The 25,808-nt window shown below is 40.4% G+C and overlaps 1 protein-coding gene across 1 annotated transcript in view; it reads right to left on the bottom strand.

The window, feature by feature from the left end:
• Window positions 1-16,319, bottom strand: part of THEM4 (thioesterase superfamily member 4) — a 49,013-nt gene extending 32,694 nt beyond the window's left edge. The window contains exons 1-2 of the mRNA XM_055584266.1: window positions 16,126-16,319; window positions 3,117-3,300 (exon numbers count right to left, since the gene is read on the bottom strand). Of these exons, the coding sequence (XP_055440241.1) occupies window positions 3,117-3,300; window positions 16,126-16,224 (283 nt within the window). The 5' untranslated portion in view covers window positions 16,225-16,319. The remainder of the gene's footprint in view (window positions 1-3,116; window positions 3,301-16,125) is intronic.
• Between the last annotated feature and the right edge of the window lie 9,489 nt (window positions 16,320-25,808).

Here is a 25,808-nt window from a genome sequence, read left to right as displayed (position 1 = left end):
AAAATTCTCCAAGCCAGGCTTCAACAGTATGTGAACCCTGAACTTCCAGATGTTCAAGCTGGATTTAGAAAAGGCAGAGGAACCAGAAATCAAATTGCCAACATCTGTTGGATCATTGAGAAAGCAAGAGAGTTACAGAAAAACATCTATTTCTGCTTTATTGACTATGCCAAAGCCTTTGACTGTGTGGATCACAATAAACTGTGGAAAATTCTGAAAGAGATGGGAATACCAGACCTGACCTGCCTCCTGAGAAATCTGTATGCAGGTCCAGAAGCAACAGTTAGAACTGGACATGGAACAACAAACTAGTTCCAAATAGGAAAAGGAGTATATCAAGGCTGTATATTGTCACGCTGCTTATTTAACTTATATGCAGAGTACATCATGAAGAAGACTGGGCTGGATGAAGCACAAGCTGGAATCAAGACTGCCGGGAGAAATATCAGTAACCTCAGATATGCAGATGACATCACACTTATGGCAGAAAGCGAAGAAGAACTAAAGAGTCTCTTAATGAAAGTGAAAGAGGAGAGTGAAAACAGTTGGCTTAAAGCTCAACATTCAGAAAACTAAGATCATGGCATCTGGTCCCATCACTTCATAGCAAATAGATGGAGAAACAGTGGAAACAGTGGCAGACTTAATTTTTGGGGGCTCCAAAATCACTGCAGATGGTGACTGCAGCCATGAAATTAAAAGACACTTACTCCTTGGAAGAAAAGTTATGACCAACCTAGACAGCGTTATTAAAAAGCAGAGACATTACTTTGCCAACAAAGGTCCGTCTAGTCAAGCTTATGGTTTTTCCATTAGTCATGTATGCATATGAGAGATGGACTGTAAAGAAAGCTGAGCGCTGAAGAATTGATGTTTTTGAATTGTGGTGTTGGAGAAGACTCTTGAGTGTCCCTTGGACTGCAAGGAGATCCAACCAGTCCATCCTAAAGGAAATCAGTCCTGAAGTGGAAGGACTGATGTTGAAGCTGAAACTCCAGTACTTTGGCCACCTGATGAAAAGAGCTAACTCATTGAAATGACCCTGATGCTGGGAAAGATTGAAGGCAGAAAGAGAAGGAGACGACAGAGGATGAGATGGTTGGGTGGCATCACCGACTCAATGGATATGAGTTTGGGTAAACTCCGGGAGTTGGTTGTGGACAGGGAGGCCTGGCATGCTGCAGCCCATGAGGTCGCAAAGAGTCGGACATGACTGAGCAACTGAACTGAACTGAACTGGACTATACAATCCATGATATTCTCCAGGCCAGAGTACTGGAGTGTGTAGATGTTCCCTTCTCCAAGGGATCTTTCCAACCCAGGGATCAAACCCAGGTATCCCGCATTGGAGGCAGATTCTTTACCAACTGAGCCACCAGGGAAGCTCTCAACCTGTTTTCTATTATAAAACTGATGTTAACTTTTTGCAAGGGAGAAATATCAATAACCTCAGAAATTTACATATAAAGGAAATCTCCATCTCTGTATCAGTAAGAGACGAAAAACTCTATCACAAGAGAATCTTTTCAAGGGAGAAAGCAACAACTTACATCTTTTCCTGGTAATCTCCCCATACTGCCTCCTATCCCCAACCCTTTTCTTTTGTCTTTAGTTGAAATGGTATTTAACCCAGTGGCTTAGACCATCTAGGGGAGTTACTCACTACTTTCCATTGGGTATCTCCCAGGTATACATGAGCTATATGTGCTAATAAATCTCCTTTTAAAAAAAAAAACAAAAAAGCAATGGGTAGAAAAGGTGGCTGTACATTGTTGCTCCCAATTCCTATATGAGGACTCTCTTTTGTTGTTATTACAGTGCATCCATTTTTTTCACAGCATATATTGCCATCTGACTTACTTTGTTTTCATTACTTAGTGGTTTGTCTCTCATTACTCCAGAATGGCAGAGATTTTAGGTAAAAAATAGAAACAAAAAACCAAGTATAGCATCTTAAGCAGGTTCCCTGGTGTGTGTTTCCTCCCTCCCTTCTTATTTCTCTTCTTCCTACAAGTATGTATAAGGCACTTACTATGTACCAGGTACTATTCTAAGCACTGGAGATATAGTGGGGAATAAAACATACAAAAATCTCTGCCCTTATGAAGCAAACACTCTAGTGGTGAGAGATAAACCGTTAAAAAAACACAAAGCATTGTCTTATGGAGGTAAGTACTATGGAAAAAATAAATAAATATACCTTAAAAATGCATATTATTAAGTGAAAGAAAACAATCTGAAAAGACTACATACTGTATGTATTTTGGAAGAAGCAAAATCATGGAGAGAGTGAAAAGATCAGTGGTCACCAAGGGTTTGGAGGGAGGAGGGAGAGATGAACAGAAGGAACACAGTGAATTATTAAGGCAGTGGAACTATTCAGTAGGATACATGTCATTATACATTTGTCCAACTTCATAAAGTATACACAAAGAATGAGCCCTGATGTAAACTATGGACTTAAGTTCATGTTACCAATACAGTCTCATCATCATAACAAATATACTTTACTATCATAAGATATTAACAAATGGGAACCTGGCAGAGGGAAGTAAGGGATATTTGAGAACTCTGCACTTTCCACTCTTTTCACTATAGACCTGAAACTACTACTAAAAAAAAAAATCTATTAATTAAAACACACACACACAGAGGACAAGAAGTGCAATGTGTGTATGTTGGAGGTGGGGTGGTCTGCCATTGGAGTTTAGAGTCTGTGAGATGAGGGGGTGACTTGAGTGTTCTGAGCTTCCTAGGGGGACAGAGCCACATATTGGGATAAATAGTAAATTAAGGTTAGTGATGACAGCCTCAAGACAGAAAGGTGATGAGAATGTGGGAGGCTGGAGGCTTTCTGGGGCCCTTCCTGCTAATGCTGATGATGATGCCATGGTGGGGGCAGTCTTATTAATGGCAATAGACTTTATGCTCTCCCACAATCTGCAAAATTTATTGAGATTTCTGGCCTATAAACCTGGAGAATATAGCAACCCCCCTGCACTTTCCTCCTTCCTTTTTCAAGTGATAACTAGTGCTTCAATCTGTTCTTAATTTTATATTTGATATTTAAGTTTTATATTTGATATTTGATATTATGGGAGAGTAGCTGTTCCTACCAAAGAAATGGGTCTTGGAGTCTTCACTCTCTTGAGTAGATGTATGTTTATATGAAGGCAAACGTTCCCAGGAGCCGTCTTCACATTTCTTCATAAACTGGTCAAAAAGGAGTTTGAAGTCCTTGCTCCAGCTGGGGTTGGGGAGAGCCCAGTCCTTATGAATGACTTTCTCAGAAAACAACCTCTAAAAGGAGAAAAAGGAGAGTAAGGGAAGGTACGTCCTATTTCATAACATATTCTATTTTCTAAGACTATCTTATGCTTTTCCTCTTCCCTAAAGCCTGTCATTTTGAAGTGGAAACAAATTTCTAGCATCACCTGGTCCTCCCTCCTTAGGAGAAATGGGAGATTGAGAGGACAAATGATTTGCTCAAAGTCACCCAACTAGCTAGTGGCAGAGTTGGTATTAAGCCCAGGTCTGCAGAGCCCCTTCTTTTTCTCAAATCTTAATGAAGCACAGGTGAGCCAGAAACTGGTGATAAAGAAAGATGAAGGTCAGACAACTTTTCTATACATAAAAGGTGCTACCAGTGGGAAACACACAGGAAGCCAGAGCACAGGGGAGAGGTATTCATCTCAGATTGCGTAATCAGGGAGGGGGTCCTTTGACTTGAATCTTCATTAGATTCAATTAGACAAGCAGAAATCAGCCAGACAGAAAGATTATTGTAGGCAAAGGAATATTGTGTGCAAAGGCAAGGAGACATGAAACAGTTTTGAGGGGCCTTACAACAACCATATGAAGTATGTACTAATTATATCCCCATTTTACAGATGATGAAACTAAGAGCTCAGGACTTACCTGGTGTCCAGTGGTTAAGAGTCTGCCTTCTAATGCAGGGGACTTGGGTTTGATACCTGGTTGAGGAACTAAGAACCCACATGCTGAGGGGCAACTATGATAGTGGACTGCAATGAGAAGCCCTGCAATAGTGCGCTAGAACTAAGAGAAGCACTATGTGCTGCAATGAAGACCAGTGCAGTCAACAAATAAGTAAATAAACAAATAAAAGAAACAAGGCCTCAAGGAAGTCTGGCATTGTTTCAGTACAAGGGGAGGAGCAAGGGCCTGACTGTGGGACGCTTCCACATTAAGTTAACTGGTTTGAATTGCATCTGCAGTGCTCTTGGTGGGATTTTAAACGAGGGAGTGACAAGATCAGATTTGGTCATAATATGAAAGATAGGGAGAGTGATTTCAAGATTGGAATTAGAGGGCCTTGTCCGGAAGCTACTGGAGTAACTCAGCTGAAAAATTATGTTTGCATGAAGCAGAACTGGTGACTGTTTGGATAAAGGAGGGTGAGTGAAGAGGAAAAATATCAGAGCTAATCCAGGTTTCTGAACTATGCAACAAAGTCGGTGAAAGAGCTAAATGTTCTTTCAGAAAGAGAACAGAAAGACAACACAAAGAAAGAGGAGGAGGAGGCTGGAGGAGAAAAGTTCTTGGCGTCACAATAACCACAGCTTCCACCAGTGCCATTTCCCTGTAGCATTCAGCACTGCTACCACACCAGTGCCCACGCAGCAGGTGGAAAGGTGCAGGGGCCCTGCAGGATGAGGGACAAAGTGTCGCCTACAAAGGAGCTGAACAAAGCAAATGTCCACAGGCACCACAAAGGAAAATCAGCTATTGTGACTTGTGCAGAAGTCCTAGAACATTAAGACTGCAGAAGCTATCACCTCTGTAGTATTCTACTTCCAGTCACCCTTATCAAGTCATTCAGATTCAAAGTACCTACAACACTCGGACTACACCCAGCATACAGGGAGGTACACTTACTGTGATGGAATAACCAGCCAAATAGGCTTCTGCTGACCTCAGGGTCGGGTCCTGATCAAATGGGAAGAATTTAGGGAGCCTGTCTTAGGAACTCTATGGAACTAAAAACTTTCTAGCTATAAAAAAGTCTTGACTTCATGAGGGGAAATATGAGTAAGACTGAGACTACTCCACTCCCTAGCCCAATACTTGTACCTTTGTTTTTTTTTTTTCTATGGTTTGGATTGGCTTGTCTCTTCAGATTTTCAGCTCAAAAATTTTGGTAAGGAAAGAAAAGAAAAACAAAAAAAACCTTAACCCATGTATTATCTCTTCATATTAATATAACTAATGGTAAAATTTTGATATATTTCCTCCAAATTTTTGTAACTTTTCTTAGTATACTTGTAATCTCAGTAAGAAATATAATTTTTCCTTTTACCTCATCACTTAAAATTCTTTAGTGTTGACTTTCTCATGTCCTTAATCTGTTATCACCATTTTCAAGAGCAGAAAAATAGTCCTTTAAAATGATATACTATACTTTACTCAACCATTTAAATTGAACATGTAAATTGTTTCCAATCTTTTGCTGCTTTAAATGAAAAGGACCATTGGAACATTATGAATATGGTATTTTCTCTACTTTGGATTATTTCCTTAGAATTTAGTTCCAATTGTGTAGTTTTTAAAGTACGTAAATTCTGGAACTAACATAACAGACACAATTAATCATAATTAGTGTATATTGACCAATACTTGTCAATTGAGAGATAGTATAGGATGTGTAAGCTTTGGAGTTGTGAATTTGGGTTTATAAGAAATAAGAAATAAAAATAAGAAACTCTAGGTTTGATCAGTTCTAGCATCCTTTTATGGACCAATGCGATAGAGATAATAGAAGACTTCTAGGAATTAGAATGACTTCCTTGATCCTGGGCTCTCCCACCTGACTTTTAAAAATATTTATTTTTAATTGGAGGGTAATTACTTTATAATATTGTGTTGGTTTCTGCCACAGATCAACATGAATCAGCCATAGGTATACATATGTTCCCTCTCTCTTGAACCTCCCTTCCACCTCCCACCCCATCCCATTCCTCTAGGTTGTCACAGAGCATGGATTTGAGCTCCATGAATCTTATAGCAAAGTCTCACTATCTATTTTACATATGATAATGTATATGTTGCAATGTTATTCTCAATTCGTCTCATCCTCTCCTTTCTCTACTGTGTTCACAAGTTTGTTCTTTATGTCTGTGTCTCCTTGGGTGCCCTGCAAGTAGGTTCATCAGTACCATCTTTCTAGATTCCATCTATATATGTTATTACATATTTGTTTTTCTCTTTCTGACTTACTTCACTCTGTAAAATAGGCTCTAGGTTCATCTACCTCATTAGAACTGACTCAAATACATTCCTTTTTATAGCTAAGTAATATTCCATTGTTACATGTACCACAGCTTCTTTATCCATTCATCTGTTGATGGACACCAAGGTTGCTTCCATGTCCTGATATTGTAAATGGTGCTGCAGTGAACATTAGGGTACATGTGTCTTTTTCAGTTATGGTTTCCTTCAGGGTATATGCCTGATTGCTGGGTCATATGGTAGTTTTATTCCTAGGTTTTTAGGGAACCTCCATACTGTTCTCCATAGTGTCTGTATCAATTCACATTCCATCAACAGTGCAAGAGGGTTCCTTTTCTCTACACCCCCTCTAGCATTTACTGTTTGTAGATTTTTTTGATGGCCATTCTGACCGGTGAAAGGTGATACCTCATTGTAATTTTGATTTGCCTTTCTCTAATGATGAGCAATGTTGAGCATCTTTTCACGTGTTTATTAGCCATCTGTATGTCTTCTTTGGAAAAATATCTCTTCACGTCTTCTGCCCACTTTTTGATTGGATTGTTTGTTTTTCTGGTATGGAGCTGCAAAAGCTGTTGATATATTTTAGAGATTAATCCTTTGTCAGTTGTTTCATTTGCCATTGTTTTCTTCCATTCTGAGGGCTGTCTTTTCACCTTGTTAATAGTTTCCCTCACTGTGCAAAAGCTTTTAAGTAGGTCCTATTTATTTATTTTTGTTTTTATTTCCATTACTCTAGGAGGTGGGTCATAGAGGATCTTACTGTGATTTGTGTCAGAGAGTGTTCTGCCTATGTTTTCCTCTAAGAGTTTTATAGTTTTTAGTCTTATGTATAGGTCTTTAATTCCTTTTGAATTTATTTTTGTGTATGGTGTTAGGAAGTATTTTAATTTCAGTGTTTTACATGTAGCTGTCCAGTTTTCCCAGCACCACTTATTGAAGATATTGTCTTTTCTTAATTGTATATTCTTTTTTTTTGGACTTGATTCTGTTTATTGACTTTTTTTTAAATTTTATTTTATTTAACTTTACAATATTGTATTGGTTTTGCCATATATCAAAATGAATCTGTCACAGGTATATATGTGTTCCCCATCCTGAACCCTCCTCCCTCCTCCCTCCCCATACCATCCCTCTGGATCGTCCCAGTGCATCAGCCCCAAGCATCCAGTATCGTGCATCGAAACTGAACTGGGGCATACACACTGAGGAAACCAGAAGGGAAAGAGACACATGTACCCCAATGTTCATCGCAGCACTGTTTATAATAGCCAGGACATGGAAGCAACCTAGATGTCCATCAGCAGATGAATGGATAAGAAAGCTGTGGTACATATACACAATTAAGTATTACTCAGCCATTAAAAAGAATACATTTGAATCAGTTCTAATGAGGTGGATGAAACTAGAGCCTATTATACAGAGTGGAGTAAGCCAGAAAGAAAAACACCAATACAGTATACTAACGCATATATATGAATTTAGAAAGATGGTAACAATAACCTTGTATACAAGACAGCAAAAGAGACACTGATGTATAGAACAGTCTTTTGGACTCTGTGGGAGAGGGAGAGGGTGGGATGATTTGGGAGAATGGCATTGAAATATGTATAATATCAATTGTATATTCTTGCCTCCTTTGTCAAAGATAAGGTACCTATAGGTGAGTGGATTCATCTCTGGGCTTTCTATCTTGTTCCATTGGTCTATATTTGTTTTTGTTCCAATGCCATACTGTCCTGATGACTGTAGCTTTGTTGTATAGTTTGAAGTCAGGAGGGTTGACTCCTCCAGTTTCATCCTTCAGTCTCAGGATTACTTTGGCTATTCAGGGTCTTTTGTGTTTCCATACAAATTGTGAAATTATTTGTTCTAGTTCTGTGAAAAATATCATTGGTAGTTTGATAGAATTGCATTGAATTTATAGATTGCTTCAGGTAGCATAGTCATTTTCACAATGTTGACTCTTCCAATCCAAGAACATGATATATCTCTCCATCTGTTTGTGTCACCTTTGATTTTTTTTCATCACTGTTTGATAGTTTTCTGCATACTGGTCTTTTGTCTCTTTAGGTAGACTTTCCTAGGTATTTTATTCTTTTAGTTGCAATGGTGAATAGGATTGTTTCCTTAATTTATCTTTCTGATTTTTCATTGTTAGTGTATAGGAATGCAAGGGAGTTCTGTGTGTTAATTTTATATCCTGCGATATTACTATATTCATTGATTAGCTCTAGTAATTTTCTGGTGGCATCCTTATGGCTTTCTATGTATAGTCTCATTTCATCGGCAAACAGTAAGAGTTTTATTTCTTTTATTTCTTTTTCTTCTCTGATTGAGAAGCAGCCAGAACTTCCCAAACTACACTGAATAATAGTGGCAAGAGTGGGCACCCTTGTCTTGTTCCTGATTTTAGAGGAAACGTTTTCAGGTTTCACTGTTGAGAAAAGTGTTTGCTCTGGGTTTGTTGTATATGGCTTTTATTATGTTAAATATTTTCCTTCCATGCCTACTTTCTGGAGAATAGTTTTTTATGATAAATGGGTGTTCAATTTTATCAAAAGCTTTCTCTGCATCTGTTGAGATGATCATATGGTTTTTATCTTTCATTAATATGGTATATCACATTGATTTGTATATACTGAAGAATCCTTGCATCCCTGGAATAAAGCCCACTTGACCATGATGTATGATCTTTTAAATGTGTTGTTCAATTCTGTTTAGAATTTTTGTATCAAAGTTCATCAGTGATATTAGCCTGTAATTTTCTTTTTTTGTAGCATCTTTGTCTGATTTTGGTATCAGGGTGATAGTGGCCTCATAGAATGAGTTTAGGAGTTTCTCCTGTCTGATTTTAACTTTGAAGTCTGAGGGGATTCAGATGAATGTAACAAACTTTTCTCCCCCCTCTTTTAGGGCCACACTGTATGGCATGTGGGATCTTAGTTCCCCAACCAGGGATGGAACCTACGTCCCCTGCAGTGGAAGTGTGGAATCTTAGCCACTGGACTGCCAGGGAAGTCCTGCAACAAATTTTTTGAGTCCTACTATATGTTCTGGTTCTGGGCCAGGTACAGGTAACATAAAGAAAGAAGACTTAGACCCGGTCCTCAAGTGCTTGTAGCCTTGAGTGTGAAAAATGCTACAACAGAAGTAGATACAGATGCAGAAGAAGTGACTTTTAGGTAAAACTTCAAAAAGATGAGAACTGATATAGGTGGTTTCTAAAGGATGAAAAGTTCACTAAAGAAACAACAGGCAGGCTGCTCCAAGCAAAGGCAGAGAAATATGGGGAAATGCTAGGATTTCAGTCTTTATGGCTGAAAGGTACAAAGAGAACAGCAGCAAGATGGGGATAGCAAAACAGAAGAGGGGTGACACTATAGTGGCTCTTTGGCTTTAATGAAAGCTTAGATTTCATCTTCTAGGTTAATGTTTCAAAAGGTCAATAGGAAAGACGATTTTAGGTACAACAATACAACAATAACGTGTGTATTTTAAAATGAATATTATAAAAGGACATAAATAGTGCATCACACTGATTTCGTAAGTGTTATTGCCTAGGATGAAGCTATTTAAAGAAAAGAAGTCTGTAAAGAATCATGAAGAATACAAGCCAATTGAGTAGCAAAGTACTTTTTTTCCATTATGGAGTGCCTTAGGGAGTTTTAAGCAAAGCAGTAGCATGAACTGAGGTTTTAGAAAGCTCCCTCTGATGTAAAGGATAAATTGTAAGGTGAGAAGCAATGGTAAGGAAACCAGTTAAAAGACTGTTGCAGAGATTCAGAAGAAATATGGTCAGAAGCTGAACTAGGTAGAAAGGAATGAAAAAGATTTAAGAGATATCTGGGATATCGGGACCAAGGGTTGTAGAGACTGACTGATCATGGGAGAAGAGAAAGTAGAAATCAGTCAGTCAGATCAGTCGCTCAGTCGTGTCTGACTCTTTGCGACCCCATGAATCACAGCACGCCAGGCCTCCCTGTCCATCACCAACTCCCGGAGTTCACTCAAACTTAGGTCCATCGAGTCAGTGATGCCATCCAGCCATCTCATCCTCTGTCGTCCCCTTCTCCTCCTGCCCCCAATCCCTCCCAGCATCAGAGTCTTTGCCAATGAGTCAACTCTTTGCATCAGGTAGCCAAAGTACTGGAGTTTCAGCTTTAGCATCATTCCTTCCAAAGAAATCCCAGGGCTGATCTCCTTCAGAATGGACTGGTTGGATCTCCTTGCAGTCCAAGGGACTCTCAAGAGTCTTCTCCAACACCACAGTTCAAAAGCATCAATTCTTCGGCGCTCAGCCTTCTTCACAGTCCAACTCTCGCATCCATACATGACCACAGGAAAAACCACAGCCTTGACTAGACGAAACTTTGTTGGCAAAGTAATGTCTCTGCTTTTGAATATGCTATCTAGGTTGGTCAGAATTGGATAATTCCTGACTTGTGGTTTGAAGACTGGAGTGGACAGAAGGAAAAGAAAGAGGAGGTTTTTGTTAATGTTTGTGTGAATGTCAGGAGGTGGAAAGTAGGAATGGAACCATTAATTTTAGTTTGGGGAATGTTGAGTTTGGGACCACAGATGAGCACTATGATATTGTGAGAAATAAAAATAATGAAAGTTTCAGTTCAAGGAGATGAGAACTAAGTGATACTTAGAAGCAAAGGCACCTATAAATTCACAGCACAGACTCTGTGCATGAGGGATAAATGTTAGGGATAATCACTACTTTTTGTTGCCCTGAATAGGGGAAAGGTCTTGCTAGATGTTTGATTATGTGTGTTTCAAGCGGGGCTTAAGTTACAACTTTTTGATGTATCTCCTTTTAAGATTAAGTTACTGAACCAAAAGAGGCATGATTTGTAAAGCCTGTAAATACTACTGTTACGAAGCCCATAAATATTGTTAAATATTCTCAACATAGACTACCAGACACCAACATATAAAGAAATGAATCTATCTTCGTTGTGAGATTAGCACAGGACATTTTTCTTTTCCAGTGTGTAAGATGGTGGTATGGTTCAGTCCCTAAGTCATGTCTGACTGTATGACCTCATGGACTGCAGCATGCCAGGCTCCTCTGTCCTCCACCATCTCCCAGAGTTTGCTCAAGTTCATGTCCACTGAGTTAGTGATGACACAGGATTAATAACGGATCTGCACTCTTTATTCTTTAAAAGTAAGTTGGCTGGGCTCTGGTTCCAAGGGAAATGCCGTAAAGCTCGTGTTGTTGTCTCTGGAGAGCTTGAGGGGGTGGTTGGGCCATGTCCTACCACATTGGCCTGCTTGCCCATGGGGAGCAGGGCACTGCAGCAGCACTCTCTCAGCCTCAGTATTTGGTAAACAGAGGCCCCAGTGAGAAGAAATTTGCCAAATTGGCTGGCTTCATCAGTATCATGAATAACATTCAGAAATAGTGATTTAAATTCACTACTCAACTATAGTTGAATCTACAGTCTACCCAGGGATTTATACCCACGGTCAACTTGCAATCATGCTGAGAGAAACTGACTGCAGAACCTTGTTGACAAGCTACATAAATACAAAGAAAACATTGTGTGATGTGATTCTTATGGTCCAGGAATGAAAGGTACCTCAACATGTTGTCCCTGGTGCAGCCAGTCATTTTTTTAAACTTTATGCTCACAACTCACATGCTTGAATCAAAGACCTTTGAAATAGAACTCAAAGCTGCTGCACCTGACATTATCAAATAACTTGTGGAATTTGCTTATATCATGAGAATTTCTGTGAATAGCAACAATGTTCAGTCTTTGTTAGATGCAGCGAACTAGTACCAGACTGAACCTGTAAAGAAAATTTGATTTCTTTTCTTGGCTGTGCTGGGTCTTTGTTGCTACATGTGAGCTTTCTCTAGTTGCAGCTAGTGGGGGATACTCTTTAGTTGAGGTAAGCAGGGCTTCTCATTGCGATGGCTTCTCTTGTTGCACAGCATGGGCTCCAGGGTGCTTGGGCTTCAATAGTTGTGGCATGTGGGTTCAGAACTTGTAGCTTGCAGACTCCAGAGCATGGGCATTTTACCATTTTACCATGATTCCACCCACGGCATGTGGAATCATCCCTGAGCAGGGATCAAACCCATGTCCCCTGCATTAGCAGGCAGATTCTTAACCATTGGACCCCAGGGAAGTTTGTGTGTTGATTTTTTGAAAGAACAAGCTGATGCTTCAAACTGTCTCAGTTTAAGTGTGCTAGCAGAGTGTCTAGACTGTCCTGAATTGAGAGCAACAGCAGATGACTTTATTCATCAGCATTTTATTGAACTGTATAAAACTGATGAATGTCTGCAACTTGATGCCAAGCAAGTTACACATCTCCTCAACCAGGACACTCTGACTGTGAGAGCAGAGGATCAGGCTTCCCTGGTGGCTCAAACAGTAAAGAATCCACCTGCAATGCTGGAGGCCTGGGTTGGATCCCTGGGTTGGGAAGATTCCCTGGGGAAGGGCATGGCAACCCACTCCAGTATTCTTGCCTAGAGAATTCCAGGGACAGAGGAGCCTGGCGGGTTACAGTCCATGGGGTCACAAATAGTCGGACACAACTGAGTGACTAAGCACACAGCACACAGTCTGGTGGTTAAAATATGGTGAACCTAATCGCTAGCCATTTATGGCTGACATCCTTGTTATGGGCTTCCCTGGTAGCTCAGCTGGTAAAGATCCGCCTGCAATGCAGGAGACCCCAGTTCGATTCCTGGGTCAGGAAGATCTGCTGGAGAAGGGATAGGCTACCCATTCGAGTATTCTGATCTGGAGATTTCCATGGACTGTACAGTCCATGGGGTTGCAAAGAGTCAGACACAACTGAGTGACTTTCACTTTTTCTTGTCAAAGTCAGGTTTCCACTTATAACAAAGAATTTAAGTAAAACAGTACAAACTGAACCACTTATTCAAGATAATCTTGAATGCCTTAAGATGGTGATAAGTGGAATGAAGTATCATTTCCTGTCTCTAGAAAATTGAGAAGAACTGGCAGAAGGCAAAAGGCCCAGAAGAAGGAAACATGACTATTGAATAGCCCTATTTGGAGGCTCCCAACCACAGTCTTGTAGATATTTTTTAACCCAACGTTGAAAAGAGAAGCATGTTCTGCATAAGCCTGGGAATGAGCCTATAACTTCAAAATACTCTTTTGATGTCTTTGCTCTTATAAATGGCCCATACTTAATGCTCTTCTGTATACTCAACCCCAAATTTTTAGACTTCTAGTGAAATATTTAAGTAATCAAGGAAATAAATATCAATAAAATATCCTCATTTCATCAATTATTACTTATTCCCTACAGCTAATACCATTAGAATCCCATTACAATACTAATTAATATTTCTATTAAAAGTATCAGCCTTGGACTTCCCTGGTGGTACAGTGGATAGGAATCTGCCTGTCAATGCAGGGGACATGGGTTTGATCCCTGGTCCAGAAAGATCCCACACGCTGCGACGTAACTAAGCCAGTGCATCACAACTACTAAGCCCATGCTAGAGCCTGGGAGCCACAACTACTGAGCCTGTGTGCTGCGATGACTGAAGCCTCCACACACTACAGCCTGTGCTTCACAACAAAAGAAGCCACTGCAATGAGAAGCATGTGCTCTGCAATAACTAATATTAAGTTAATTGTCTTTATTATTTTTAATATTAAAATAATTGGGGAAGCTAATTTTATTGTAAATTATTATTAGTTACCTTGAATCTTCCAAGGTGAACATTATTTCATTATTCAATTCAAGTAGACTGCTTAATACTAAGTACTGTATAGCAATTGTTTCAAAATTCTTAAACTTAACATTTTCAGAGATGTTAAAATGGTTTTAACTATCACGAATGGAATCCATTTGTGCGTGTCCTATAAGGGCCTAAAATGATTATTTTCACCTAACTGATCTCCTTCAGAGAGGGCAATTTAAGCAGTACAATTTAATTTAATTATCTAGAATTAAGTCAGTATCCTTATAAACTATTATTTTTAGATATTCCTTAGATATAGCTGGCGAGAGGTGGCAAATATTTGTATTAATTGCAGAGTAGAAAATGATAAGAAAGAAAATCTTATTTTTTCTAGTAGATAAAGAAATCTTGGATTGCTATACTAAAGTGAAATGATATTGTTCTTGTCTTTGTCCTTTCAGGAAGCCTGCTGAGTCTCCTCTCCGCCACCTGCACCTGTTTTTAAAGTTTTCAAGTGCTTAAAGATAACTTAAAGATAACTAAAAGATAATTTATCTGAATCCAGTGCTCTGTTCTCTTAGTATTGGTGTTTTTAAATTGTAACATGGGAATGACTTATGATATTAATGCCTAAATGCCTAAGTTGGAAAAAAAAAATAAATAAAAACAAGGTACAACAGCTTTTAGTTCGTGCTCAAAACAGAGTTGTTCCCTCCTCTATGGACCCTTAGTACTTCCCTTAGTACATTTATTTTAAAATTTTGCACTTTCATTCCTTTCTCCCAAATTAGACTTGAGCTCTCTGAAAGGGTTGTTTCTTATTCATCTTTATAGTATTAGAAACTGATGTCTGGCATATTGTTAGTGCTTGATTAATATTAATTGAATATATCAATGAATCAAAACATAGGGATATAAGAACAGGCAATATTTATTTATTGAGAGTCTCTTGGTCAGCAAGGAGATTAAACCAGTCAATACTAAAGGAAATTAACCCTGAATAGTCATTGGAAGGACTGATGCTGAAGCTGAAGCTCGAATACTTTGGCCACCTGATGCAAGAGTCAAGTCATTAGAAAAGACCCTGATCCTGGGAAAGATTCAGGAGGAGGAGGGGGCAACAGAGTATAAGATGGTTGGATGGCATCATCAACTCAATGGACATGAGTCTGAGCAAACTGAGGGAGATTGTGAAGGACAAGGAAGCCTGGTGTGCTACAGTCCATGGGGTCCCAAAGAGTCAGATACGACAGTGACTGAACAACAAAAACAATGGGAAGAGTACTAAGGGTACATAAAGGAGGAAACAGTTCTCCAACAGGCCATAGTTATTTAGGGCATCCCTGGTGGCCCAGGGGTTAAGAAGTCAATGCAGGAGATGCAGGCGACATCCCTGGATCAGGAAGATCTGGAGAAGGAAATGGCAACTCACTCCAGTATTCTTGCCTGGGAAATCCCATGGCCAGAGAAGCCTGGCGGGCTACAGTCCATGGGGTCACAAGAGTCAGACAGGACTTAGCGACTTAACAACAACAACATTTATTTAATACTAACGGGAGACACAGCTGTTACATACTTGCCTTATCTCATGTAAATCTTGTAACAAGTATTAAACGTGAGCAAACTGATCCTCCTGAGGGTATAAGGTAATGGTTATTTGCCAGACCGCTTAGGTTCAGATTCCAACTCTACCACGTGTTTTCTTAAGCACGTGACCTTGCTTAAGTCATAACCCTTCTTTATTAGTAGTAGTGGTATACTCTGACTTGCTGACACGATTCAAGCATCCTGCACACTGCCTCAAAAGCGTGTCACCCTCCTGTCCAGTTTCTTATGGCTTGACTCTCAAGACTGAAAGATCCGGTGACCTTGTTAATACTGATACCTTTTGGAGCTAATGTTAGCTTTCATTCTGAGGTCAGTTGGCTGAGGAAAGGGATAAACAGCTGAACATTACCCCTTATCCGGAGAAGGCAATGGCAACCCACTCCAGTACTCTTGCCTGGAGAATCCCAGGGATAGAGGAGCCTAGTGGGCTGCCGTCTATGGGGTCACACAGAGTCGGACACGACTGAAGCGACTTAGCACCAGTAGCAGCAGCATACCCCTTTATCGCAGGCTAGTTCCTGACGAGAAAGTCCTGCCCTTCTGCCCATTTTCGCTGCCCGGCTACCTGGACTCACCCGCGCGGGTTGCAGATCCGTCGATAGCCGGGGCGCGCCTTCAGGCCGGCCGCGCAGGGCCCAGAGCGAGCGAAGTCCCGCGGTGCAGCTCCTCAGCATGGCTCCCAGAAGTAAGGGAGCTGGCTCGCGCCAGCTGAGGTAAAAGCTGACTCACACGCAGTTACCCACAGGCCTGCTCTTCCTCTTTAACTGAGGCGCAGTGAGGGCGGGGCCTGGCGTGCCGGTGGGAGGGGACACGTGTCTCGGAGGGGCAGTGGGAGGGAGGGGCGTGAAGGCGGGCGCGGCGTCGGGTAAAGCCTTTAGCTGTCCTCCAGCGCCTGAGCCTTTTCTGGGGAAACTGTTAAGACTTGTGAAGGCCACTGGACCGAGGGGAGAGCGGCAACAGCGGCCGCGCGGCCTGTGGAGGGCGAGGAGGCCAGAAGTGCGGGTCCGCGACTATGGCTCAGCCCCCCAGCCCCGGCACCTAAGCGCTGCTGGTGAGGATTCGCTGGTCTTTTCCCCATCTCTTGCTGCTGCTGCTGCTAAGTCGCTTCAGTCGTGTCCGACTCTGTGCGACCTCATAGACGGCAGCCAACCAGGCTCCTCCGTCCCTGGGATTCTCCAGGCAAGAGCACTGGAGTGGGTCATCTCTTGCGGAAGTGAAGTGAAGTGAAGTGAAGTCGCTCAGTCGTGTCCGACTCGGTGCGACCCCATAGACGGCAGCCAACCAGGCTCCTCCGTCCATGGGATTTTCCAGGCAAGAGTACTGGAGTGGGGTGCCATTTCCTTCTCCAGAGGATCTTCCTGACCCAGGAATCGAACGCAGGTCTCGCCCGCATTGTAGGCAGACGCTTTACCATCTGAGCCACCAGGGAAAATTCTGTGCTGTTTCCTAATAGCTCTCCCTCCCGCCGCTGGTAGCGCTAGTAGTAAAGAACCCGCCTGCCAATGCAGGAAACGTAAGAGACGCAGGTTCCATCCCTGGGTTGGGAAGATCCCCTGAAGGAGGGCAGGGCAACCCACTCCAGTATTCTTGCCTGGAGAAAGAATCCCATTGACAGAGGAGCCTGGTGGGCGACAGTCCATGGGGGCGCAAAAGAGTTGGACACGACTGAAGAGACTTAGCACTGCACTGCCGGCAGCTGACTTAAGCCCTCAGGCGGGTAGGAGCGCACACAGAAGGTTGTAGGAATAGAATATTTTTCTTGGAGACCACCCCCCCACCCCGCCCACACACACACACCCCTGCACACACATCTTTAAGGGAGTAGAGCTATAAAAGTCTTTAAGTCTGACTTTTTCAAAAATAGAAATTGTAGCAACACCTGAAGGATGCAGTCATCTCTTAGCTCTGGAGACATAACTGAGCTCAAAGTCCAGTGCACCACCTAACAATGTGGGTGGGTTTGTGCTTAGTGACTCAGTCTTATCTGACTCTTTGTGACCCCTGAAGACTGTAGCCTGCCAGGATCCTCTGTCCATGAAATTTTCCAGGCAAGAATACTAGAGTGGGTTGCCATTTCCTCCGCCAGGGGATCTTCTTGACCAAGGGATCCAGCTGGGTCTCCTGTGTCCCCTGTATTACAGGTGGATTCTTTACCTGCTAAGCCAAGGGGGAAGCCCTGTAACACTGTATACTTTTAAACTGTACCTGTCCTCTTATTTCTTCATTGTTGTATTAAAAAACCCGTGGCGGATTCATGTGGATGTATGGCAAAACCAATACAATATTGTAAAGTAATTAGCCTCTAATTAAAATAAATAAATATAAATTTTAAAAAAGAAAAATTGAAACCAGAAAGAATAAAAAATAGAGAAGCTTAAAAAAAAAATCAAGTTTTACTTGTCACCAGGACCTTCTCTTTCAGTAGGAGTCACTTAAGTTAGAAGTTATTTGAGGTTACCTTGTATCCTGCTCACAAAGAAAATGACCCCAGGCTAGTAATGCGTTGAAACAGGCTTGTACAGACTCGTTAAAATGGTAAGAATTTGGCTAGCCAATTCTTAAACACTTCTATTATATAAAATGTAAGTTATATAAACTTACAGTTAATAAGTTGTATTTTATTTTATTTATTTATTTTTTTACTTTACAATATTGTATTGGTTTTTCCATACATCAATATGAATCTGCCATGGGTGTACACGTGTTCCCAATCCTGAACCCCCTTCCCACCTCCCTCTCCTGAAAGTTGTATTTTAAAAATGAAGGTATTGTTACAACACCCCTGAGTCAGTCCCCAATAAAGGTCCTTCTGCCTGGTATCTTGGAGCCAGTAGGAGATCAAGTCTGGTTGAATCAAAGGAAATCAAAAAATGAAGAGATGTGAGCTCAGCTCTGGAGTACTTGGGTCTTCCTCATAGGCCTTTGGCCTGGCTGCTTCATAGGGTTCTTGTCAGCGGGAGGGGGCGGCTTCTTGGTAAGCACCTCCCCCCACTTTTGCAGCTCAAGCTTTCAGAAGGCAATGTGGGGAGGGGCAGCATACCTGCCCTGGGCCTGATAGCTATCTTGAATTGCAATATTGCTTGCAGTGCTTCTGAATATGGTTCTTGGAGCTGAGGTGTGGGGACACAGCCTTTTTGCACTAGGAACTCTGGTCTGAAGGGCCTGGTGTAAAATCTCTGCACACGGGCACTCTGTGAGCAACTGAAACTAGACTAAGCACAAAGGAAAAGAAAAAGGTTAGATTTTATTTTACTACCCAGATTTTATTTTCTGGGAATTGTTCGTGGGCTTCGCTGATGGTGACAGTATTAGATACTAAAAACTGTTCATGTTCTTGAAGTATATTTCATCACTGATTACAGTTTTAAGTGGAAGTTGACTGCCTTTTCATAGCCACAAACAATTATAAGTGCTATTCTAATTCTGGTGTACGAAACTTTAAAAAAAAATTTCTTTAGGAATATAATGAAATACCAACAATAGTTTGATTTATGCTCTGTAATAAATTATTAGTTCTTTTAGAATGTAAAAATCCTGCTTAATTATTTTTACTACATTTTGCTGTTGTATGTGCTCTTGAGGTTATTTATCTCTGTCACATTTGTATGGTGGGAATACTAGGCACCCCTTCCAAACATTGCATTTGGTCACATCACAGTGGTAGCTTAAAACTGACTGACTGGGAGTATTCATTCAGATACTGCAACTGAGGGCTTTCCTTTCTTACCTTATTAAATATTCACCAATATACCATAGTCTTAGTTTCAAGTCTTAAGGGTTACTAGAATTGCTTACCCCCAGAACATTCATACACAAAGTTTTTCTGCCAACACAGCTCTGTAACTACTCACACAGTAAAGGTGGGACTGGAGGAATCATCAGGAGAGATTTATTAGAGATAAACAAACTTGGCTTTGGGTTTGGGTCTAAGTTCAGAGATCCTCAGTCTATTTTTTTGGTGAGCAATTAGTATTTTTATTTAAAATGTCTTTATATAAAAATCAGATATTTTGCTTGACTGGGGCTTCTCAGGTGGCTCAGTGATAAAGAATCCACCTGTCAATGCAGGAGACAACCCCTGGGTTGTGAAGATCCCCTGAAGGAAATGGCAACCCACTCCAGTATTCTTGCCTGGGAAATTCCATGGTCAGAGGAGCCAGGTGAGCTACGTCCATGGGGTCACAAAAGAGTCGGACATGACGGAGTGACTTAACAACAACAACAGTTTTCCATGATTATGTGAACTTCTCCATCAGTTTGTCAGTAGGAAAGAATGCCCAGTATTTTAAACCCCCAATATTAACTGGGGGTAAGGTATACCATTCTGAGACAGACGGAATTTGAGAAATAAAGCATGCAAGAATGACTCAAACTGAAGATGATTCGGCATAAGGGGTGGCTGTTGATGTTCTGTAATTTTAGCAGACTGCCTAAGTTGTCTCCTTTCCAATACAGTACTCCAGTTTCCTGAGGGCATGGATGGTGCCAAATTGTCCTGTTAATTGTAGTACTTCTTTTACTAACTCACACAAATTGCTTTGATACTTGTTTGGCAGCAAGAGCCCAAAGTATCCTGTTGTCTTTCCACATTGTGTGTGCAGATAGTGGCACATTATAAATCAAATCCATAAATCAAGATTGCTGGGAGCCGGCATATTGCATATTGAGTGAGGATCTGGAATAGCTCAACTGGAATTCTATCACTGCTCGGAGCCAGCGTGAGGCACTCCGCCCATGACAAAGGTCATGAGGAAGGAGGCTCGGCATACGCAAAGGCGGGATCGAGCCTCAGGAGTCCCCCTGGAAATTCTCGAGCATCTACCCCCAAAACCAGAGTCTGCCTACTTTCTGCTTTGTGCTTTCACCTACACCTCTGACTTTACGGGGGGCTGTCCCCCACTACCTCTCTCTGAAAAGAGAGTTAGCTTACAGCTCCAGTTAATAATTCCTGGATGTGACAGTGTTTCAACCTACAAACTCCTTTGGAAATCCTCTAGCCTGCCTGAATGGGTTTTTCCGGCCACATGTGATTGTTCAGAGCCTCCCAACTGTGAGAGGCAGGAGATGTTCTAAACTGCCTAAACACAGATTCCTTTGAGTAGTTAAAAGATTGATTAGAAAATGTATTGGTGAAGGGTTTTTCACTTGTTGGGCCAATGTTTGCTGCTAAGTCTCCATACTCCTTACCTACTGTGTCTTTGGCAGTGTATTGATTGATATAATGGGTGTATAGAAATGTAAAATGCAGCTTTGTCCAATGCTTTTTTGGAGGCTGGTGCCTGACTTTGGAATAATCACCTTTAGAGAAAAATAAGTTTCTTAAAATGTTAACAGGCCTCCGGGCCAGAAGATGATGTCAATCACCTGAACTTTTGCATATGATAAGTTTGAAAGCCTGGCTTAGATTAGAACCAGGAACTGCTGTCCTTGCATGACTCCACCCCTTCCCCCATTATCCTCTATGCATACCTTAAGGTATAAAAACTACTTTGGAAAATAAAGTGCGGGCCTTGTTCACTGAAACTTGGTCTCCCCATGTCACTCTCTCTCCCAAATTCCAGCTGAGTGTCCATCTGGAGCGCGGATGTCCTCTGCGACCATTTATTTGCCTGGGCTTCTAAGACCCACTCGAGAAGGTGTCTAAGGTGGGGCACCTTCCGCTATTCGAGAGGGCGCCTGCGGCCTCCGTGGTCAGAGCTAACCTGGTGTCACGGGTTATATTGATTTTCCGCGTAAACCAAGCCACTCAGCTTCTTTTCTCCACTGAATTTTCCTACTGAGCTATCCTTATTTCAGCCGCTTTTCTCCACTGAATTTCCTCACTGAGCTACCCTTATTCTATTACTCTTTGTATCCTTAATTAAAGTGTAATTAAGCAGTTATTCCCTGACCCTCGCCTAGCCGTCTCTCCTTCGAATACCCTGGATCAGCCAGGGCTGGTCCCCGGCACAAGATGACTTCTCTTAATAAATAAGAAGATAGTTTATACAGATAACTTAAAAGTGTGTGTGTGTATATATATATATATATATATAAATTACATGTAGCTAGAATCCATCAAAACCCCTAAATAGACTCTAGCTCTGCTGAGATTGTAAAGGTACCAACAGCTCTCCTAGGTCAGTTATACTCAATATAACTTCCACATATATCAGATAGCAGCAGTGTATTTGGCCCAGTCACCCACACTCTGACCTAGAGCCTCCACCATTTTCCCGAGGTATTCATGTTGACAACACATACAAAATGTCTGGCCAAGTTTGGAGGGAGATGGGGAAGGTGACAATCTAGCAATAGAATTGGTAGCCTGTGGATATGGAAAAGTTTTTCTTTGGTGTTTGTGTGGCTTATATAAAGAATAAATTTTCTTCCTTGTTTTTGATAGAACTATAACAAAATAAGCCAACTGTATGAAACTTAATAGTATTTTCACCATTCTCCTTTAATATTGTAAACAGCTTTATTGAGGTTAAATGGGGACATATAATAAAGCCCATGTATTTAAAGTATACAGGTTGGTAAATTTTGATACATATACACACCTATGAGGGCTTCCCAGGTGGCCCTAGTGGTAAAGAACCCACCTGCTGATGCAGGAGACATAAGAGACATGGGTTCAATCCCTGGTTGGGAAGATCCCTTGGAGGAGAGTATGGCAACCCACTTCAGTATTCTTGCCTAGGGAATCCCATGGACAGAGGAGCCTGGCAGGCTATGGTCCATAGGGTCACACAAGAGTCTGACATGACTGAAGAGACTTAACATGTATGAACACATACACCTATGGAACCATCACAATCAAGATAATGAGCCTGTCTTGCACCCACGTTTCCTCCTCATGTCCTTTGTAAACTCTTCCTCCTACCCTCTAAGTGAACACCGATCTGCTGTCACTTTAGTTTGCATTTTCTCAAGTTTTAAATAGAATCATATAGTATATACTCTTTTTTTTGAGATTCATCCATGTTGTTGCTTGTATCAATAATTCGTTCCTTTTTATTGATTAGTATTTCATTGTCTGGATGTACCACAATTTTCCCATTCACTTGTCAATGACCATTTAGGTAGTTTCCAGTGTTTCTCTATTACAAATAAAACTGCTCTAAGCACAAGTCTTTATATGAATAAAGGCATTCTTTTCTCAATTCAGTTGTCCTTGCTCCTGGATCAAAAATTGATTATCCTTTTTTTTTTTTTTGCCACACCAGAAGACTTATGGAATCTTAGTTCCCTGACCAGGGATTGTACCCTTGCCCTCTACAGTAAACGCATGGAATCCTAACCAGTGGACTGCCAGGGAATTCTTTGGTTATCCACTTTTGTGTATTGGTCTAGATTCTCTATTCTGTACCTTTGATCTAGTTACCTTTCTTAATACTAACATCATACCATCTTGATTCCTGAAGTGTTGTGACTAATCTTGAAATTATTTTCAACTTTGTTCTTTGTCAGTGTTGTTTTGGCTATTCTAGATATTTTGCATTTCCGTATAAATTTTAGAATCATTTTGTCAATATCTACAAAAAACCTGCTGGGGTTTTGAATTGATATCTTAGCAAATTGAGTCTTCTTATGAACAAATTATATCTTTAAACAACTTTTCTTATGAACAAATTATTTTTCTTCATTTATTTAAATCTTCTGTAATTTCCCTCAGCTGCAATTTGTAGTGCAGGTTTTATACATTTTTTGTCATATTTATCTTTAGGAAGTTTATATATATTGATGCTATTAAGAACATTTGAAGTTTCAATCCCTGATTGTTCATTGCTTGTATATAGAAATACAATTACTTTTTAATACATTGATTTTATATCTGTAAACTTTAAATTCACTTACTAGTTCTAGTAAGTTTTTAATAGATTCCTTAGATTTTTTACAAAGATGATCATGTTATATGAGTTTCACTTCATCTTTTACTACCTGGACAGCTCTCTCTCTCTCTCTCTTTTTTTTTTTGGCTTTATTGCACTGTCTAGGACTTCCACTACAATGTTGAATAGTAGTGATGAAAGCAGATATGCTTGTCTTGTTGCTGATCTTAGGGGGAAAGTATTCAGTCTTTAACCATTAAAGATGATGTTAACTATGTGTTTGTTGTAGATGCTTGTTAACATAAGGAGAAATCCTACCTAAAGTTCCTCGTGTGCTGAGTTTTTATTAGGAATGGGTGTTGGATTTAATCAAATGCTTTTTCTGCATCTATTAAGATGACCATGTGTTTTTTCTTTTTAAATTTGTTTATTATTGTGAATTAATCAATTTTTGTCTGCGTTGGGTCTTTGTTGTAGTATGTGCGAGTTTCTCATCTCAGTGGCTTCTCTTGTTGCAGAACACAGGCTCTCGGCACTTGGGCTTCAGCAGTTGCAGCGTGGAGGCCTTAGAGTGCACAGGCCTCAGTAGTTGTGGCAAGGGGGCTTAGTTGCCCCACAGCATGTGAGATCTTCCCAGACTAGGGATCCAGGGATGGAACCTGTGTCTCTGCATTGGCAGGGGGATTCTTAGCTACTGGACCACCAGGGAAGTCTACCCTGATTGATTTTTGAATGTAAAACTAACCTTGTTTTCTTGTAGTATCTTTTTCTAGATGTGATATTAGAATGAATGAGTTGGGAAGTATTACCCTTTCCAATTTTCTGGAAGAGCTTGTGTAGAATTGGCATTTTTTTTTCAAAAATGTTGGGTATGATTCACTAGTGAAGCCTCCTGGGCATGGAGTTTACTTTGTGGGAGGTTTTCAACTACACATTCAGTTTCTTTGATAGATGCAGGACCATTCCTACTGTAAGAGCCTTACAATAGTGTTGTTTCTTCTCTCATGACATTTATGCTCTTTTTACCATGCTTTTTACCTTTTTAAGTATTAAAACCCCTCACGTTACATTGCTACTATTTTGTTTAGGCAGTCATTTGTCTTTCAAAGAATTTAAATAGTAAGAAAAAAATCTTATTCATTTACCCATGTCATTTCCAGGGTTCTTCATTCATTTGTGAAGATCCAGATTTCCGTCTGGTATCATTTGCTTCTGCTTGGGTACTTCCTTTATATTCTTGTACCATGTATCTATGTGTGTAGTGTGGGGGTCTTCTAGTGGGTACTTGGGTAATGAATTCTTTCAGCTTTCATGTGTTTGAATATGTCTTTATTTTGCTGTTACTTTTGAAAAATTTTTGCTGAGTATAGAATTCTGCATTGACAGTTTTTTCCCCCCAGTATTTTTAAGGTACTGCTCTACTATATTCTCACTTGCATTATTTCTTTTTTAAAAAAACCTTTTTATTTTGTATTGGATAAAGAATCTGCCTGCCATTGCAGGAGATGTGGGTTTGATCCCTGGGTTGGGAAGATCCCCTGGAGAAGGAAATGGCAACCCACCCCAATATTCTTGCTTGGAGAATCCCATGGACAGAGGAGCCTGGCAGGCTACAGTCCATGGAGTCACAAAGAATTGGACATGATAAGCAAGCAGCACTCACATAGCTTATTAACAATGTTTTGATAGTTTCAGGTAGACATTGAAGGGACTCAGTCATACATATACATCTATACATTCTTCCCCAAACTCCCCTCCCATCCAGACTGCCACATAATATTGAGCATTGCTTGCATTATTCCCAATGAGAGATCTGATGTCATCCTTATTTTTGTCTATATATGAGATGTCTTTTTTCTCTGGATGCGTCTAAGATTTTCTTGTCTTTAAAAAAAAAAATTTGGTTATGATGTGCCTTGATGTATTTTTAGTATTCTGGTATTTGGGGATTCATTGGGATTCTTAGATCTGTGGATTAATAGTTTTCATCAAATCTGGAAAATTTTTGGCTGTTATTTCTTCAGCTATATTTTCAGTTCTCTCCTCTCTTCTCTTTCTTTTAAGGACTCCAAGTACTTAGGTATTAGGCCATTTAACATGGTCTCACAGTTCACTGATGTATTTTTCTTTTTGAGTATCATTAAAAATTCTCTTATCTCTGTTTCATTTTTGATAGTTTATATTGCTATACTTTGAAGTTAATGAATTTTTTCTTCTGAAATATGTAATCTGCTATTAAGTCCCATCCAGTGTATTTTTCATCTAAGAGATTGTAACTTTTATCTCTAAACATTTGATTTGGGTCTTTTTTAATATCTGCCATATCTCTGCTTAACCTATTGAATTTATAGAATTTAGGTGTAATAACTTTTAATGTCATTTTATGCCACTTCTTATGTCTGTGTCAGTTCTGACTGGTTTTGATTGGCTGTTTTTTTCCTGCA

Source organism: Bubalus kerabau, chromosome 6 (genome assembly GCF_029407905.1).
Source record: "Bubalus kerabau isolate K-KA32 ecotype Philippines breed swamp buffalo chromosome 6, PCC_UOA_SB_1v2, whole genome shotgun sequence".
Lineage (NCBI taxonomy): Eukaryota > Metazoa > Chordata > Mammalia > Artiodactyla > Bovidae > Bubalus > Bubalus kerabau.
Note: the sequence above shows the minus strand (reverse complement) of the source record. Positions and strands in the feature narration are given on the sequence as shown.